The following is a 17833-nucleotide window of genomic DNA, read 5'->3' as shown; positions in this document are numbered from 1 at the left end:
CCTGCCCGGGTGACTCGGGGCGCTCCGGCTCTCAGCGGCACCGGCGGCTCGGGGAAAGCGTACACCTGGTTGCCGAGACAACGGCCGAAACAGCTTTCCTCCAATCACTTGGTCTGTTGCACTGTGCCCTCGGGCGCGCGCCCAATCACAGGCGAGCTTTCAGAGTCGGCGTGCGCGCTCCGCTAAGCTTGCGTTGTTGCTTAAGGTGGCTCGGCGCAGCCTCGACTGCGCAGGCGCTTTAAGGTGGCCCTCGGGGTTTGGCGGGGGGAAGCACCTTGCCAGCGCCGCCTCACGCCCCCCGGGGCCGCCAAGCGCACGGGCGGGCCGGGGCCGGGGCCCTGTCCCCGCCCCCGCCGGGGGCTCCCCCGGCGCCGAGCCGTGGGTAACCGGGGGAGGGGGCTCTCCGCGCGCAGGGCGCTGCCGCCGCTAGAGGCCACCCCAGCAGCGAGCCGGGAACCGCGGCGCCTTCTCGCCCCGCCGCCCGCCTCGTCACGGCCCTGCGCCTCCGCCGAGCCGCCCGGCCCGGCCCATAGGCTGGGCCCGGCCCGACCCCCGCCTGGCAGCCAGTGGCAGCCCGGCCCCGGGCTGACAGGGCCGGCGGCAGATCGGCGGGGCCGGGCAGGGCCCAAACGCGGCCCGGGGCCGAAGTTGAGGGCGAAGCAGCCGGGCCGCGGCGGGAGCAGGTGAGCGCGGGGGGGGCACCGCCCCTCGGCGCCGGGCGGGCCCGCTTCGGGGCTCTCCTGCCGCTTCTCGGGAGGGCTTTAGGTGGAAACGGTCCCCCCCGGGGCCCGGCCGCGGGTGCGGGGCTGCGCGGGGCGGCCTGGCCCGGGGAGCATGTCCTGGGGGCACCCGCGGCCCCCGGCCGGGCCCTGCCATGTTGGGCGGGGGGTTGCTTTTCCTCCCCCTTTGCCACAGGGCAAGTTTGTCCCCTCACGACAGGGTGGTTTTGGCCCCCTCGCAGCCAGGCCACCCTGCTGCCCCTGTTCCCCCCCATGCCGGTGGTGCTGGACGCATTGACGTGATCCCTCGCTGGCCAAAGTTATTCCAGAGAGCTTGCAATTCGTGGCCCGCGGGTGGGACGGGTGCTGCCACCTCAAGGTGTGACCGTGGGTGAAGTGTCCGGGGTCTGAGACTAAGGGATGCTGAGCACCTGCTGTTTGGGTAGCATTTTGGCAGAGCAAGAGGGACTTGTCACCTGTGCAAATGGCACCCTGAAGTCTCCCTACCCGAGTGTCCTTCTCCATACCAGGGTTTTTTTTCCTCCATCATCTGCTCCTCAGGGTTGCTGAGGTTCCTTGAGGTCCTTGGAGAAAGGAGCCATCGTGGTGTGCAGGGATCTCAGACCGGTTTGCTGTGATGTGCTTTCCAGACACCTGTAATGAGTCTGTCTCCCAGGAATTTAGCCTCCTAACTCCGCTCCCAGCAATTACACTAAAATGACCTTTGTTTATGTGAATAGGAGTGCTGTCACCTGCTGCACATGGGAATGGCGTGACTGATGTAATGCTGTGTCCTCAACAAACAACAGAGGTCAGCAGGCAGTAGGGAAAAGAAAAGCAGAGCTTGGAGGACTTCAGAGGCTTTTTGATCAGAGCTTCCCACATGGAAGGCCTGATATTAAATACCAGCCAAATAAAAGTCCTTCAGGGCCTTCACCTGGTTTGTGTGCTTAAGTAAACCAAGTACTGTGTGAGTTTTGGTGTTTGAGACATTCTGAGAAGCCATTTAAATTCTGCTTTTCTGATGATATGTGCAGGTGTTAGTTTGATAGCAGGGAATTTTCTGTGCGAATGTAAGATTTGTGGTCTGTTCTTCACCAGGACTTCATTGCAGGTTTTGTAGCATGGAGTTCATTTGACCTGATTCTTCTTTTTAATCTTTCCTAGTGTCATCTTGGAGGAATATAACCTTGCTGCCCCACTAACTCACTGGAAAGTCTGGCTGATCTACACTTCTGGCTGGGGGACCTGTCCCATCTCAGCTTAGTGCGGTGGGAGAAGAAAAGCGGCAGATAGCCTACAGAGAGGTTTCTTGTGCTCCACTGAACTAATCGTCCTTTGTCTAAGCAAAACAGGATGGAAGGGAAGAAGTGGTACAAAGCTACAAATGAAGTAGTTCCACCAAAGTCTGAGTCTCCTCTTTAAAGAGCAGTTCCAGCGTTGAAGAGGCTGAAAAGCAAACACTCCAATAAACCAAAATGGAAGGCGGCAACGGTCCAAATCTGCAACTTCAGCAGCTTCCGCTGGCCACAGCAGCGGTTTCTGTGCAGCCACACACAGACTCCTTTTCTTACAAGGTCAGATTTCTACCCTAGTGTACCCCTAGAAGGCCTTATCTATTCAAGTAAGCTTATAATGGGATGTTGTATTTTGCTTAGTTTTTGCGGAAAGTGCACTATCTTTGTATTTAGCCATGCCTGGAGGCCCCAGTGTATTACACACCTTGTATATAAGCAGTGAAAGAAAGAAAGAAATCTTGTGTCTTGAAGAGCTAGACAAAGTGGAGAAAGAATTACCAGTAATTAAAAGATCAGGTGGATATCTGAAGGTGATTAGATGTAATAAACTCGGCTTGGTGCCTTTTCAGCCCAACTCCCACATCAGTAATTGAGGTGTTCTGTATCTTCAAGTGGCTCTGCCCACGGTCATGCACAAAGCCTGCAGGCGAGGTAGGAACAGCCCTGTTGCTGTAGTTCCTCCTTGTTCTGCAGCTGGAAGTGGAGCTGTTCCCAGTTGAATTTCCTCTGAGTCCCTGTTTCTGAAGATGCTCTAAAAATCCCAGCAAGAAGGTCTTTTTTTCACCAGAAAAAGTACTTTGCTGGGAGCAGTCCCAAGTGCAGTAGAGCAGTTGACCAGACTGTCGTGAGCATCTTCCAGGGTTGCAAACTCTCACAGTCCAGAAGCTAACCTCGAATCTGTGCAACACTGAGGAGCTTTTCAGCAGCAGCACTGTCTCCGCCGTGCCTTCTAAGCTGTAGTCCAGCTGATTAACCAGCCAACAGAGCTCAGTTTCTCTGGCTGTGTCTGTGATCACACTGTGACATTTTTCTACCAACTTCACTGTCTGTTTATGGGAAAATATTTCACGTGTTTTTGACTGAAGCTGCTTGGATGAGTCTTACTTATAGCCTGAGAAAGAGCTTTTTGTTCCACTGAAGTGAACTTGAAACTTTAGAGTCATTGCTTTATCCTGTGTGAGAAAAGCAGGAATAATATATTTACTGTTGAGGGAAGAATACTTTGATTGATTTGGGATAACTGAGTTTACATTTGTAAGTACTCCACTTTATCTTGGAGACCTGCACTAAAGTGAAAAGTGCTAATGATATCTAATGAGATTTTAGGCAGTTGTTGGAGGAACACAGATGCTAAATGGCTTTGCCTGGCCTCAGGCTCTTCTGTTTCACTCCTAATGTACGTTTCCTTTGTGACTCAGCCTGCTTTACATCCTCTTTTATTTCAGATTCTGTCTTTGGGCTGTGAGAATTAGTGCTGATCAAGGAATGCTAATGGGGAAGGGGTTGGGAGCTTGCTAGGAGTTTCTACCTGTTGCCTTTCACTTCAGAATAAGTGGTTCATATGAAAAGCAGCATAAAATCTTCTGTGGTGATTGGGCTGCTGCATCAGATGGGCTAAATTACACCCTTATCCAGCAGATGTTACAGATGTAGATCAACCAAAATAGTTCCAAAAAAATGACCCACAGAATGAAGAGGTCCCTAATCTGTGCTCCACTGAGTTGCAGGCCAACAATATTGCTGTGAGAACAGACTTCTTGAATGAAAGAGTGACTGGACAGACTTATGTGTAGTGTTGTCTTCTTTGCCTCTGAGAAACTGCGAAGAATGCAAATATATGCATGCTAACTCCCTATCAGTTAAGGGAAGGTGGTTTTTCACCCAAGTTTTGCTGTTTTGGAATGGAGGCACGTGGAACTCCTGGATTGCCCTAGATCACATAGAAAAGGTGGAAGATAACAGGGATTTTATTGACAGGTGATCTAGGAACTGTTTTAAAAGTCTGTTCTCCTCCTGGTTGCATAAAACCCCCTACCTCCTTCAGGGTCCAGTGGATTAATTTAATATCTGTATATTTACTTTGTTTTTACAGGAGAACTTGATTGGTGCATTACTAGCTATTTTTGGGCATCTTGTTATCAGTATTGCGCTCAACCTCCAAGTAAGTGTCACGAAACAAATATTGATCCTACCTTGAGCGTCTTGCATTTAAAAAGCATTGAGCATGCCAAAGCTTCTGTGCCTGTGTTTTCCGTTCTAGAAGTACAGCCACATCCGGCTGGCAGGTTCCAAAGACCCCCGAGCCTACTTCAGAACTAAGACATGGTGGTGCGGACTGTTTCTGCTTGTGCTGGGAGAACTAGGAGTGTTTTCCTCTTATGCCTTTGCTCCTCTTTCGCTGATTGTGCCACTCAGTGCAGTGTCTGTTATAGGTAAGGCGGAGAGAGATGCCTGTCACACAAGGCTGCATGCATTTCAGTGTGAAACTGCTGATAATTGGGCCAATATATAACTCATCCTGTTTTTCTTGCTGTTCTTTTATTTTTATAGCTAGTGCAATCATAGGAATTATATTTATTAAAGAAAAATGGAAGCCCAAGGACTTTCTAAGTAAGTTATACAGTCTTTTTTTTTTTTTAATTTATTTTTACTCTGTTTATAAGCCATCCTGCATACAGCTTGGCCTCTTAAGAATCATAATTAGAGGGATGGCAAGATCTCCACTAGCTATAGTGCCTTTTCAGAGAAATGTGTCACTCCATCCACTGTTTGTTAAAAACGGATTTTCTTGTTTTTCCGGCTTGTGCCAACTCTGCAGAATCTCATCTTGTTGTCTCACTGCTTTTAGAAACACGCGGAAATGGTTTTTATTAGCAGGATCTAAAAATCATGGTTCTCCAGGCTGAAGCTATAGCCTTGGGCCTTGACTCTGCAGTAGCTTAGGCACAACTGAATCAGCTGAATTCATGTGTGTGCAAGTGTCTGCAGAACTGGGGCATTCATTCTTCCATTTCCTGGAAACCGGTCTGTAGGCAGTGCCAGGCAGGGTAAGCTCCAGATGTAGATCTCCTAGCTCCTGTTTGTTTAGCAGATGATACCTGGCGTGAGCTCTTTTTCTCAACTCACAGTACATGCATTGCCTGGGGGGTTTTCAGTTCTAATATTTTGAAAGTGGGGCATGAAGGGCGGAGGAATGAGTCATTCACAGGAATCTGCATGATGTCATTAATGGTCATTGTGCATGTGCGATATTAACTCCATGAATCTGTACTAACCCACTAACTTTGTCCTTTCTCTCTCTTTTTTTTTTTTTTTTCTCTTTGTCCTTTGGTTGCCGAAGGGCGCTATGTTTTGTCCTTTGTAGGCTGTGGTTTGGCAATTGTTGGAACTTATCTGCTGATAACATTTGGACCTAATAGTCATGAGAAGATGACAGGAGAGAATATCACTAGGCATTTAGTGAGCTGGCCATTTCTGTTGTATATGGTAAGATGGCCCCTAAAACGTGGGATAGCTGTTTTCTGCTGTATGCCTGATTGGGAGTTGCATTTCAAGCATTCTTTTTCTTTATGGCTACTAGCGGTATTTCTTGTACTTATTAATGAACCTACACCAGCTTTTGCCCGTGTCTGTTCCGCAGTGCATCTGGACACCTGCATGCACAGTTTGGAACCCTTACATTCTTTCTCTGAGTTATTCTGTTAGGATTTAAATATGTTTAACTAAAAGGTTTTTAAAAAGCTTGCTCTCTCCTTGGCCTGCCAGTCACAGCCTGTGGCAATAGATTAATGGAGGCAGAGAGCAGCTGTTCCAGAGGCACCCAAATACCATGCTCACATCTGGGCTTCTTCTAGAGTAACTTTCTCAGGAGACATTCAGCTCCCACTGAAAATAATACAAAGTCTTTTTTAAAGGAGATAGGCTTGGCTATTAGATATGGTGCACACTGCAAGGACTGTGAAAAGAACCTCTGTAGGGAAAGTAGGCTGAGATCTGTAATGTGAATGTTCAGTCAGGATTATTTGATTTGCTTCTTTACCATGAACATAATCTCAGAAGTGTCCCGTGCTTCTATTCTCCAAGAAGTTATTTAATATCTCATCTAATTAGAATCTGAGATCATGCTAAATTTGATCTATAATTTTGTGGGATCCTGATTTTCCTTCGTTTTGTCCTAGTATTTGACTAGCTCAGAGTCCCACTTACTGCCACCCCCTCACCTCACAAGCACCCTGCCCCTCACTTTCTAATATACTCATTTTTCTTTCTTTGTAGCTTGTGGAGATCATCATATTCTGCCTGCTACTATATTTTTACAAGGAGAAAAATGCAAACTACATTGTAGTTATTCTTCTCCTGGTAGCCTTGCTGGGTAAGTTGATACACACCTGTAAAATATTCCAGCCCTGGATTATGACAATAATTACAGTGAACTAAAGCGTCTGTGGTTTATAGGGAACTTTATTGACCTAATTGGTGCATTTTATGACATTAATCTACTTTAGAAATGTTACTATGGAGTAGACAAAGCCAATATCTTGCAGTGGTATTTAGGATATTTGCAAATGATCTTTGCCCTATGAAGATTATTTCCCATAAGGACATATAACCTCCAAAATACAGAAAGTGCAAGTTATCTATTAGCGTTCCTAACTTTAATCTCTGCGTGCAAAGCGTGGTAAATCTTTTCAATGGAGAAGGGCAGATTCAGTGAATGAAAGAAAAGATTTGGCTTGAGGGTCTTTTTGGCTCTGATGAAGATCTGCTGTGTGATCAAAGAAATAACAAACACTCTGCCATGCCAGTATGTCCCCATTTAAACTGGGAGAGGCTCTGGGCATAGGCTAAGATGATACTCCTGAGGTTCCCATAGCCTACAGTGGGATCCTGTCAGTGGCTTTGGAAATGCCCGAATATTACTTGTATCTGTTTTCTTAGGAAACAGGTGGGTCAATTAAACTTTAAAAAAGGCTGAATAATGGCAAGGCAGTGACGCAGTTGTGACATGCTGGAGAATCTATGTCACAGTCCTCAAGCTTTGCTATTTATACATCCTCCATCACTGCAGTGTCTTTCTTTTAGTGAGCCGTGCCAGGCTGGATTTCAGTAACTGCATGCTCCAAAGGCTGGGTGAACAAAGCAGCTATCCTAATTCTGAATGGCCTAGACTTGTGCTTACAGGAACTGGAAAGGATATTAGCTCTTTCTGATTCTTGTTTTGAAAACTTCTTTAGCTCTACTAACAGAGCCAATATGTCACCAGAAATGAAAACTGTTATATTCTCCCATCACTTGATTGTACAACATTACTTAAACGTTCAAGAAAACTGGTAAATACTCCCAATCCTATGAACAAGAGAACTGTGTTACAAAACAGTTAAGTGATATATTGAAGATCAGTTTACTAAAGTTGTTGGTATTAGAATTTGCAGAGTTGGGAATAAAGTTAGCAGTTTGCTAACCCATTTGACCTGGCAAAAGAAGGGTTCAAGTGCCTGTAGCTCTTGGTTTTGTTTGCAGCTGTCTGTCATGTATAGAGCAAATGTGCAGTGTTTCTGTCCCATTCAGTATGTACCCGTGCTTCAGCTGAGTCTTGGTAAATATTCACAGGTTCCATGACTGTTGTGACCGTGAAGGCTGTGGCAGGCATGATTGTTGTCTCCATACAAGGAAACCTCCAACTCGACTACCCTATATTTTATATCATGTTGGTGTGCATGGTTGCTACAGCGATCTTTCAGGCAACGTAAGACACGTTCACTCTCCTCTTGTCTATAACTGTGCTGGTTTCAGTGGATCAGTAATCGATGGGCTCTTTGTTATTCATTTGGAGGATGCTGAGCAAGTTTTAGTGAGAAGAGTTGTCCATTTTCTTCTGTGACCTGTCTTCAAATCCTGGTCACAGGAGCCTGGGACAGTGGTCTTCTCTACTATTCCACGTAGTGATACTGCCAAGTAGTTTAGATCCCAAATTTATACACAATTCAAGTATTTGCAAAACAATGGTACAAATGAAATGGTGAGAGATCAAATATGCTATCTTTGCACTGGTGAAAACCAAAGTGGTATCAGTGTTGTTGATGATGATGCTTTTTTTTTCTCTGTTGTTGTAATAATGTAAAATGCCAGTGGCAACAGAGAGAAGTTATTTAAAATGTTGGTGACGTTTTGGCCCTGTGGTCAATGGCAATAATTTCTGCCTTTAGCAAGTACAGCAATAAAGTTGTCTCTTCTCTCATTTTTATTAATTCCAAATGATGGTGCTGCAGGTTTAGCAAGAAAGAGGATTAAGTTTCTTAAAATTTTGTAGCATTATTCTTTTGAAATGTGCCTCCAAAAAGGAGTACTATACCAGCCCATGATAACTACTATACCATTTGAGTACTCCTCCCAAAACAACACGTCATCTGTCATTGTATTGCAGATTTTTGTCTCAAGCCTCACAGCTGTATGACTCCTCTCAGATTGCCAGCATCGGCTATATCCTGTCCACAACAGTAGCGATCACAGCAGGTAATGGTGCACAAATGCATTGATAGTGTGTTGGCCCCTTTTAAAGGAAGGGGAAAAGATTTTTGGAGAATAGTCCTCGCAGCTTAGGAAGGTGAATACTCAGCAAGACGATGACTTGCATTTTCTTGTCATCTCTTTTCTGCAGCTGGCTTTGTTTCTTCTTTCTTTTTCAAAGTGTGAATTATGGTATTAGACTGTGTTAAAACTTTCTCTTAAGATCTGTCATTTTTTTGTCCATGGATACTTACATTTGAAACTGTATTGCTCATGTCACACTAGTGTATAGGAAAAGAAGAGGGTAATGTATGCTCTGTTAGACATGCAACTTGGATACACAGCTGAAATTTCATCTTGTGTATTTTTATTGAGATCTTGTTAAAAATGTGTCTGATGCAGGGTGTATAAATACATTGTTTCCTCTGTGCAAGAGTGTTACAGTTCTTTTCATGACAGTCTTGTTAGTATTGTAGCTAGGATGCAACTGCTCTGGGCTTTATACGCACTTTTCTGTCTGAACAGATTACTCCAATTTCGGCCCTTGCCCACGTAAGGAAAGTTCGCTTTGTATGCACAAAGATGAGCACTTTGAGCCCCCTTAGGCTTCAAACCTGATGAGTAGCTTTTTCATGTTTTGTTCTCCTCAGTTAGGAGGGCATGTGAGCAAACCCAAAAAAGAATATGCTGGAAAAAGTGCCTCTGCTAGACAAAGATGGATCCTATCTGTGTAAATAGTAATGCCCTTCTAGGTATATAAGAGCAGTAGCTCCCCCCTTAAATTACACACTGCCTTTAACCCTTTTCTTCAATGTCCTGAGAGTCTGTAGCCTACTCTCTGACTTCTGTTTATTTCCTGTCATGTATGCCAGCAGCCATATGTTGCTCTCAGGTTTGTCAGTTTATTTACTTTGCTTCAATTAGATATATAAAGAGTAGGAGCCACAATCTGTGGACTAGGATGTCAACAGGACAAGAAGCCAAAACACTGAGGACATTTGTCATCCTACAGGACGACCTGAATGTACTGGATTGAGGTCAAGAACTTGTATCCTGTTGCCGTTAGGTCCTGTTTGGTTTGTTATTCACACTTTGGAAATACAGTCTCTTGTGTTTATATGGTAACCAGTGCTGAACGGTGAGATTCTGGCCCTGGTTGGTTAGTACAGTGATCTGCAATAGTTCTAGTACTACACTCCCTGCCCCCCACAATATAAAAAGATTTGCACCAGTTGTTGTGCTGCTGTATTTATTTACTTGCAGCTATATTAGTTATGCCAGTATAACTATTTTGACTGACAAATCTTTGAGAATTTGACTATAAACAATAGCTGTTAAAGCAGATGTTGAGTCACCTTCTTCTATTTTAAGACCTTTAAAAGAACAAAGGTGCCTGACTATAAAAGTAGAACTCTTACATGCTTTGTTACCTGGATTGATCAGTGCTGGAGATTTAGCACTAATTGCTCATGTAATCTGGGAAAAGAGATGTCATGAATTATTTCTATTTCAAGGAGCAACTTTCTACTTGGACTTCACTGGTGAAGATGTTCTCCATATATGCATGTTTGCACTCGGGTAAGTTTAAAAAGTTTCTTTGATTAAAAAACTGAAAATTATTTCTTTATATGGCTAAACTTGAAAAAAAGTATATATTTTTTCCTGCTGCACTCACTGTCTTGGAGAGGAGACCAATCCGAATGCATTTTCTCTATTAGAACAGACAGTGGCCCACTGGCCCACAGTTTCCAGTATCCTGTCTGAAAGATGCTGGATGCTCTAGAGGAATTGCAAAGCACTGGGTCACACACAATTGTATGACATTTATGCCACACAGGAAATCTTTTCCTGACCGTAACTGGAGATCAGTTTGTATGTTGAGGCATATGGAGCTTTTCTCTCACAGTATATTTATTCCCTTCAAGATAAGCTGGAAGATTCTTAAGCTCTCCTGCTCTTGAAACTAGGAGAATTTTAGAATAACCAAGAGAAAAGTCATCCCAGGGAATCCATTTCAGGTCTTGCACAGAGCCTTCATTGAATTATGACAGGACTTAAGGAGTCCTGTTTCTTACAGCATGAGCATTCACACAATGCAGATATGATCAGTAAAACATTTACTGGGTAACTCAGCATGTAGTCCTAGCACAGCGTCTTGATATGATTAACCCTCCATAAGGAGGGAACATGGTGAAATATATTTCAAATTAATACAGAAAAAACAATCGGGAGGTTAATGTTATGAACCTTGCCTTTCTCTGTCAATGTACTGGAAAAATCAAAATTGACAATTGTCAGTATATTTACCTGTGGGAAATCCCTCGAAGTTCAGACTGTTAAATCCTGGAATTTCATTACAGCAAATCAACTTTTGATATGCTTCTTTTCTCCTTTAGTTAGTAGAGATCAAATAATTAATGTGAAAACTTTTCACTGCCTTTTGATAGGTGGAGTTGTTCTGACTGCTAGTTGCTAAGTGGGCTTCAGTACTGTTGAAGAGGGTTATTCAGCTGAAATAGCTCCCTGTAATTTTAACTCCACAGTTCTCTCTTTCAGTTCTGAATTGTTTGTGGTGTTACATGATAGGCACTTAGGAAAAGCAACATGCAACATTGGCTCTTCTCCTTTTTCACGTACACCTCATCAGATTTTGTCTTCTCTCAGGTGTCTCATAGCATTTCTAGGTGTCTTCTTGATCACAAGAAACAGGAAGAAATCTGTACCTTTTGAACCTTACATATCAATGGATGCTATGCCAGGTAACAGTAAAAATCCAGTGTTTTATCACCTTGTCTTTTTTAATCGCTGGGTTTCAGACTGAAAACTCATGCTTAATCTCTCTTCTGTATCCTGATGTATCAAGCAGCTATGTTCTTTTCTGTTTTTTCCTTCTCTTGTTCGTGCTTGCTGTTTGCACCTGGTGATGGGTATAGGTGTGTTCTGCATGAAGCAGAGAAGGGATAACATGCCACTTGGATGCCACTCATTCTGGGCCCTATCTGGGGAGGCGATGGAGACAAACAGGTTTTGAGCATTTGCTTGGGACTGGGCTTGGTCCAACTCAAGCAGGAAGATTGACCAAGTGGGGAGGACAGAGGTACACTGCAAAAGATAGAGGCCAGAAGGAGCAGAAATTTATTTGGGGAAATACACCTATTCTATCTTTCTAGTGAGCTATATAAAAGATATGCAGCATTTGATAAATAGCTGACTGCCATCCCTCATTCACTAGAAGCTTATTTCTCTATTAGTTGCTTTACTGCTAAGCAGAAAAACACTATGTCTTTCATTTAACACTCAAGGAACCGATGAGCCACATATCGCTAACCCTGAGACTATATAATTTGCTGATTTAACAGAGCGCAGGAAGAATGCACTTTTGTTCCTAACCATTTAATCTCTGTCTTTGCTCTTTTCAGGCATGCAGAACATGCACGATAAAGGAATTGCAGTTCAGCCTGACCTCAAAGCTTCTTTTTCCTACGGTGCCCTAGAGAACAATGACAACATGCCGGAAATTTATACTCCAGCTACATTGCCGATAGTGCAGGAGCAACATGGTTCCAAAGGAGTTTCTGTTCCACCCTACCGAGTGCTGGAACACAGCAAGAAGGAGTGAGTGACCTTTAAGGAACTGATTTGAATCGTCAGAAGTATGACCTTTATTTATTTACCTCTTTCAGTTTAAAATTTAAGTGAGTGTAATGCCAACCTTGATATAGTTTAAAGCTTGTCTCAACTTTCAAGGATGATTATTTTAATAAACAACTCTCTATAGTTGTGAAGTTGAAAGCATTTGTCGTAGCAAAAAGTGAATCACAGTTCTCCTTTGAAGGCCGCTATTTGGGAGCGTGAAATGGTGAGTGCAGTATTGTGGTTGTATGAAACCGATGAGATAGCAGGCATCGTGGAAATGCAGAGCTGTGGGAAGAGAAGTGACTGTGCAATTTATAGCCTTTCTGCGAATGGGTTTATCTCCAAACTGAAAATTTCAGGAGCTGCCCACAGTGTGAGAGAGGCAGGATTTAATCTTTCATATATAGACTGTGAAGGATTTCTGGAAAAGCTGTAAATCCTCATGTCTCTGACATAACCACCAAACTACCTTAACATGGCAATAAAATGGTACTGTTTTCAAGCAAGAATACCGGGGCTTACTGTGTCTTCAGAGTGGCATAATCAGAATAAGCAAGCTACTTTATTCCTTCAAAGCTAAGTCTTTGGCATTTCCTGTATAACTATTCTGACTAGTGTTGAACCTGTGCACTGAGTATGTGAATTGTTTTTATAGCACCATTGGATTATAAGGCAGCTTAGGACAAAGACTTTCTTTGCCAGTTTTCTGGTTTCATAGCTGGAGCTTCAAGTTGGATCAAATGGTGCAAAAGGAACACTGTAAAGTAAAAGAACAAGATGAAATGAGAATAGCAGTGTGACCAGTATAGCTGATGGGAGTTTCTGTAGTTCTTGAGAGGTCCAAATTCTCAATCATTTTATTTTTTCTCTGGGTCAGGCAGGATTTCTAACTTTGTTTAGTGGTCTTAGATGCTTAGAGATGTCCACAATCCTTTGGCAATTTAAAAAAAGCTCAGCCTAGATCTTGTAGGTAGGGGTTCCCTACCTCTTCTTCTCCCCCCCCCCCCTTCTAAAGCAAAAAAAGGTACCAGCCTAATATTGTGAATGACCTAAGAAGAAAAAACAAGCTTGCACGGTCCAGCACTCAATGAGAACTGTAACAATTATGAAGCATTGTGTACTCACGATATTTATCTTTCCAGTTTCCAAGAGATGGCCAGAAGCTGATAGGAAGGGAGAATAGATGCAAGGGGAAACTTGTCCTGTGAAAGGGACAAAGTACAATGTTTACCGGTGTATGCAAGTTATACCTGCTTTCTAGGCAGTTGCACTTTGATACCATCATCTTTTCTAAAGATGGTTGTTTTGCTGGGAAACAGAATTCTAAGTCTAACTGCTGCGTCCTGGACTGTGTGTGTAGCAGTGCCTGCATGCATTTAGAAACCTTATTTGAAATGAGTATCACCTGTGTTCTGTGCATTTTAAGTGGTCACTGATACCAGTGGTTTCAGGAGGGTCTTGGACTTGCAACTGTGGCTTTCTGCTTTTCTTTTTAATAGACTCATGGCCAGATTCTGCTCCCACTACCAAAAATTCCCAAGAACTCCATTGACTTGTATATAGTTATTCCAGATTTCTGCTATTTTACATGACAACAGAACTGTTCTTTTGCATATGTTTGCCTTGCCTGCTATGAATACTAATTTAGTCTGGAAATACTTGAGACTGCTTTGGCATTCTTGTGTAGCTGCAAAGAGTGGATGCCTGGTGTCTGCATGTGTACCTCTATGTGAAGTTTCTTCACCAGCTTGGCATGTCTGACAATTCAGATCTTATCAGTGGCATCCTGTACACTACGGCTTATGAAACCTCAAGAAATATCTGCTTTTCTTTTGTCCACAATACTTTCTATGTTCAAGTAAGATAACAATGTTAATGGCTAATATTGCCAGTACATTAATCTTCTTGGACTTGCAATGACACTGATTTACTACCTTTGGCTCTCTATCCTTGGTAATCAATTTTTTGTGAAGTTATGTGCGGCTTTTGTTCATTAATGATACAAAACAAAGTAGTACAGGGTAGGCTGAATGAGAAGGGTACAAGAATGCTGGCTTTTCTTATCTCTTCCGTTTTAATCAATGAGGCAGTAGCTGCTTTGACCTAGTGGTTCTGAAACCACAGAAATATATTCTTTTAAAACAAGCTGTGCTATGCCATGCATACCTACAAACTTCACTTTCACATGGTAATATTCTCTCTTTAATTACTATAGAGGTTGCCATGTTATAAAATAGTTGATCTAAAGGGCCTGAATGTTACGCTGTTGACTTCTATTATTAAGATGATCCTATGTGTGACTGAATATAGTTTTCCCAGTTCTTGGGGCTTCTTAGTTCTGTTTAAAAACTGAGGTTGAGTGGTATGTAGACTTTGGCCAATAAGTAGTTGGTGAGGTTTTTGTTCTAATCATAGGACTATCTTTATTCCTAAAATTATGAGACAGACAGAGCTCTCTGCCAGGCAGAGAGAGCTACTCCGATGCTGAGCCTCCACTTGTACCTCTTGTCTATGGACTGCTCTCTGGTCCGATTCGGTAGTTACTGCAAGCTAGCCGGACTCTCCATGGCCCTGCGGCCTCAGCACTGGCTGACTGCTGTCCTGACATGCCCCTTCTTTCAGGGAGCCTCCCGTTGGCACCCCCAGGACAGTCTTCTGCTCTGGGTGAATTCTTCCTCCAGCTATAACCTGAATTTGTATATTTTTGTGCTATGTTAGCCCTTTTCTTTCAAAGACTCTGGAAGTCTTTGGAGCAAGACTCCTGCCTCTATAGTTCTGCTTTATTTACCCAGTCACTCTTATGTGTTTAAATATTTCTGCTTGCAGGTGACAGTTACCTTTATGTTCAGTGAGACTTGCTTTTGGCAGTCTTCTGACAAAGGGTTCCCCAGGAGATCATGTCTGTTTCTACAACACACAAATCACAATATTGTTAGATTACTCAACTGCACCAGGTCAATACAGCCTGGGGTGTTTCCTGGCTTATGGGCCTAAACTCAATGCACTGATGTTGTAAGGGTTGCTTCTTTGCCATCTTTGTGTTAGCTGTGTTAAGCATGGTGGTAGGACTGCCAGATTTGTTCAATACTTGAATTCAGAAATGTGTTGTTGCATTTTATATGCTCTCTCCTTGCTCTTTTTCCCAAGCTTCCTCTCTTCCAGACATAGAATAAATTGGGGCATCTAGAAGACAAACATCTGTTTAAACTGAGTGTAGGACTTCTCCCGTCTTTTTAACATTGGGAGGGTATAGCTCAGTATTGAAATAAACTCCTTGCAAGCCAAAACCAGGAAACTATTTGTACCTTCAAATCTGTACTTTTTATAGAATGTTCTTGGGGCTGAGGTGACAAGGGCCATGCCTGGGACTGCAGCAAACATTTACAGTTAAACTGAACATAAAAATTTAAAGGAGAAGAGCCTCATGCCACATCCTAGTCTTTCTTGCAGGTTGAAAAATAATGTGTTGGTGTAAAGCACATTTTAACATGTGTATATCAAAACTGTAGTCTATCTAGGGCTGATCTCCAGAGAGGCAGGGCACTGTAAACAGCAGAGTATGCTTAGATTTCCAAATATGCAGCCTTTTTCAGAATCCAGAGCTGAAAATGTGCACATAAATGCATTGAGTGCTGCCTCCTTTACTAAAATGGTGGAAAAACTCCTTAATTCTCTCTTCTAGTTTCTTTCTCAAATGTGAACTGACATCTGTTGCCTCTACACTGTGTGGCTTTTTGATGCACCAGAGCACTTAATATATTCTCAATGTATATTTACATGTAATTTTATGCTGTGGAATACAGCTCTGATGTTGGCTGAATGTACAAAATGATCTGCCTAAAATGTTCTTTTGTTCACATTAAGGTGTGTAAATAAATCAAGCTTTACAGTATTGGACTATAAGGATAACTAATTTTTCATAAGCAATGTTGCATGTGCATTTAAGTATATTTGTGTTTTAGGTGAGATCTCTGGAAGTGAAATTTAATAAAAGATTCTGGTAAAACCTATAGAACTGTGGCATGCTCAATATTCTTAGTGTAGGTATAATTGGCCATAAATATCTTGAGAGGAGTTAAGACAGAGTTTAGTTTAGTAGCATAGGTACTGTGTGCATCCAAAGAATAAAACCTTCTTGAACAAGACACTTGTAAAGGAAATGCAAATTGCTAAAACTGATGGTTGGGACTGCATTACTAATGCTCACACTTTTACTGTGAGTCTCAAAATATTTGGTGTCAGCTTTGGGACTCATGCAAACTACTTAAAGCTCTGTAAACTAAGATTTTAAAAAAAAAAATCTTAGCACTCATTATTTCAGAGGAAAGCTTGAAAATGAGGCCCGGGTATAGCCTAGAGGAGAATTAAAGAAGATAAAATGAGCCAAATTGCAAAAACAAAAGCATGACATTATTGGTGGCCTAACTCATGATTTTTGCATCCTTGCCAACTCAGTACTGAGCTTGAGACAACAGCACGCTTCTCCGAGACAGCAAAGCTCTAATGCTAGCTGGGGATGCTACGCGGTGGGAGATGCCATCCGTCAGATACAGGATATCATGTCTTTGATTGCAAGACTAGACAGCTTGAGGGCGTTTCCTAACAATGCCATTAAGAGATACAGACGGTCATAAATTTAGAATACTGGCAATGTAGCTTAATCGAATGCTTGCCAACCTAATTAACACTCACCATATGGGTTTTAGTCCAGGGGGGATAAGCAGAAGATAACCCTCAGGATACTCTTAATTAAATGTATCTCTTGGGCTCCCAAACCACAAATGGAAAAAACCAAGAGCAGCCTCATCCACCTTGCTGTTCAAGCTGCACTTCATAGAAGTCCTGGATACAATATTAAAACACAGGTTCGTGTTTTCTTGAATGCTTACAGAAGCAGCATCGCTAAGTTCCACAGTTCCTGGTAAACATGGCAATGCTTTATTAACCTGTATCATTTAAGGGTTAGCGTGTTATATCAGACATGACTGCATTTACTTAAGTGATAATATAAAGGGGTGGCAATCAACCAAGATGTCATGATCATTAGGGAAAAAGAAGCATGATACAAATGAGGTGTTACTACAAAATGTTCCTGAAAAATCTGCTGAAAGGAACGGAAATGTTGGATTTCATGATAGCCCTTATATTAAAGCAGAATACATTACTGGCCAGAGATGAAGACCTTGGTATTATTGAATTAGTAAACCATGTGATTGCAGCCAAAAAGGCTAAAGTAATTAAGACTAACCAATTACTGCCTAAATTTGTGCTGCATCTAAACTGCAGAATCCTGCATCTAAACAAGTAGGACTGAGTTTACCTTTCTAGAAAAATATCTGCTATTTCCTTTCCCTTTTGAAAAAAGGTCTGCATTATGAACAAACAAATGACAAGACTGGTAAAGGAAATCAGCTTAGAATTGCTTTTTCCATATCTAAACTTTAGCAGAAAGCATTTTAAACCACAGGAATTCCTGTACTGAAGTCAAAAATCTTACCTGTCCTCTCACCCTACAAGTGAGGACAAAGCTAATGAACAACATATTTGTATTGATGAAATTCAGCAGATACATTTTAATGTAATTTTTGTGGAAAACAGAATACAGCCAAGTATGATGTTGGTTTGTGCTTATTTTAGATGTCAATGTACATGAGCATTCAGCTGTCACACAGC

The 17833-nt window shown here is 42.7% G+C and overlaps 1 protein-coding gene across 4 annotated transcripts; it reads left to right on the top strand.

The window, feature by feature from the left end:
- The first annotated feature begins 231 nt into the window (after positions 1–231).
- Positions 232–16175, top strand: NIPAL3 (NIPA like domain containing 3). Of its 4 annotated transcripts, XM_026098158.2 has the most exons (13): positions 238–683; positions 1887–2296; positions 4110–4178; positions 4278–4449; positions 4568–4627; positions 5358–5503; positions 6293–6338; positions 6375–6389; positions 7628–7763; positions 8442–8530; positions 10039–10102; positions 11189–11283; positions 11944–16175. In XM_026098158.2, exons 2-13 carry the CDS (start codon positions 2198–2200, stop codon positions 12141–12143), a joined length of 1191 nt encoding a protein of 396 aa, XP_025953943.2. In that variant the 5' UTR covers positions 238–683; positions 1887–2197; the 3' UTR covers positions 12144–16175. The 4 variants fall into 4 exon arrangements, with proteins under 4 accessions (XP_025953944.2, XP_064381163.1, XP_025953943.2 ...); XM_064525093.1 differs by having other exon boundaries at positions 237–683; positions 5382–5503; positions 6293–6389; XM_026098157.2 differs by having other exon boundaries at positions 239–683; positions 6293–6389.
- Positions 16176–17833: the final 1658 nt, after the last annotated feature.

The sequence above is a fragment of the Dromaius novaehollandiae genome, chromosome 23 (genome assembly GCF_036370855.1).
Source record: "Dromaius novaehollandiae isolate bDroNov1 chromosome 23, bDroNov1.hap1, whole genome shotgun sequence".
NCBI classification, from domain to species: domain Eukaryota; kingdom Metazoa; phylum Chordata; class Aves; order Casuariiformes; family Dromaiidae; genus Dromaius; species Dromaius novaehollandiae.
The sequence above is the reverse complement of the archived record's forward strand: the minus strand, read 5'-3'. Positions and strand labels throughout refer to the sequence as shown.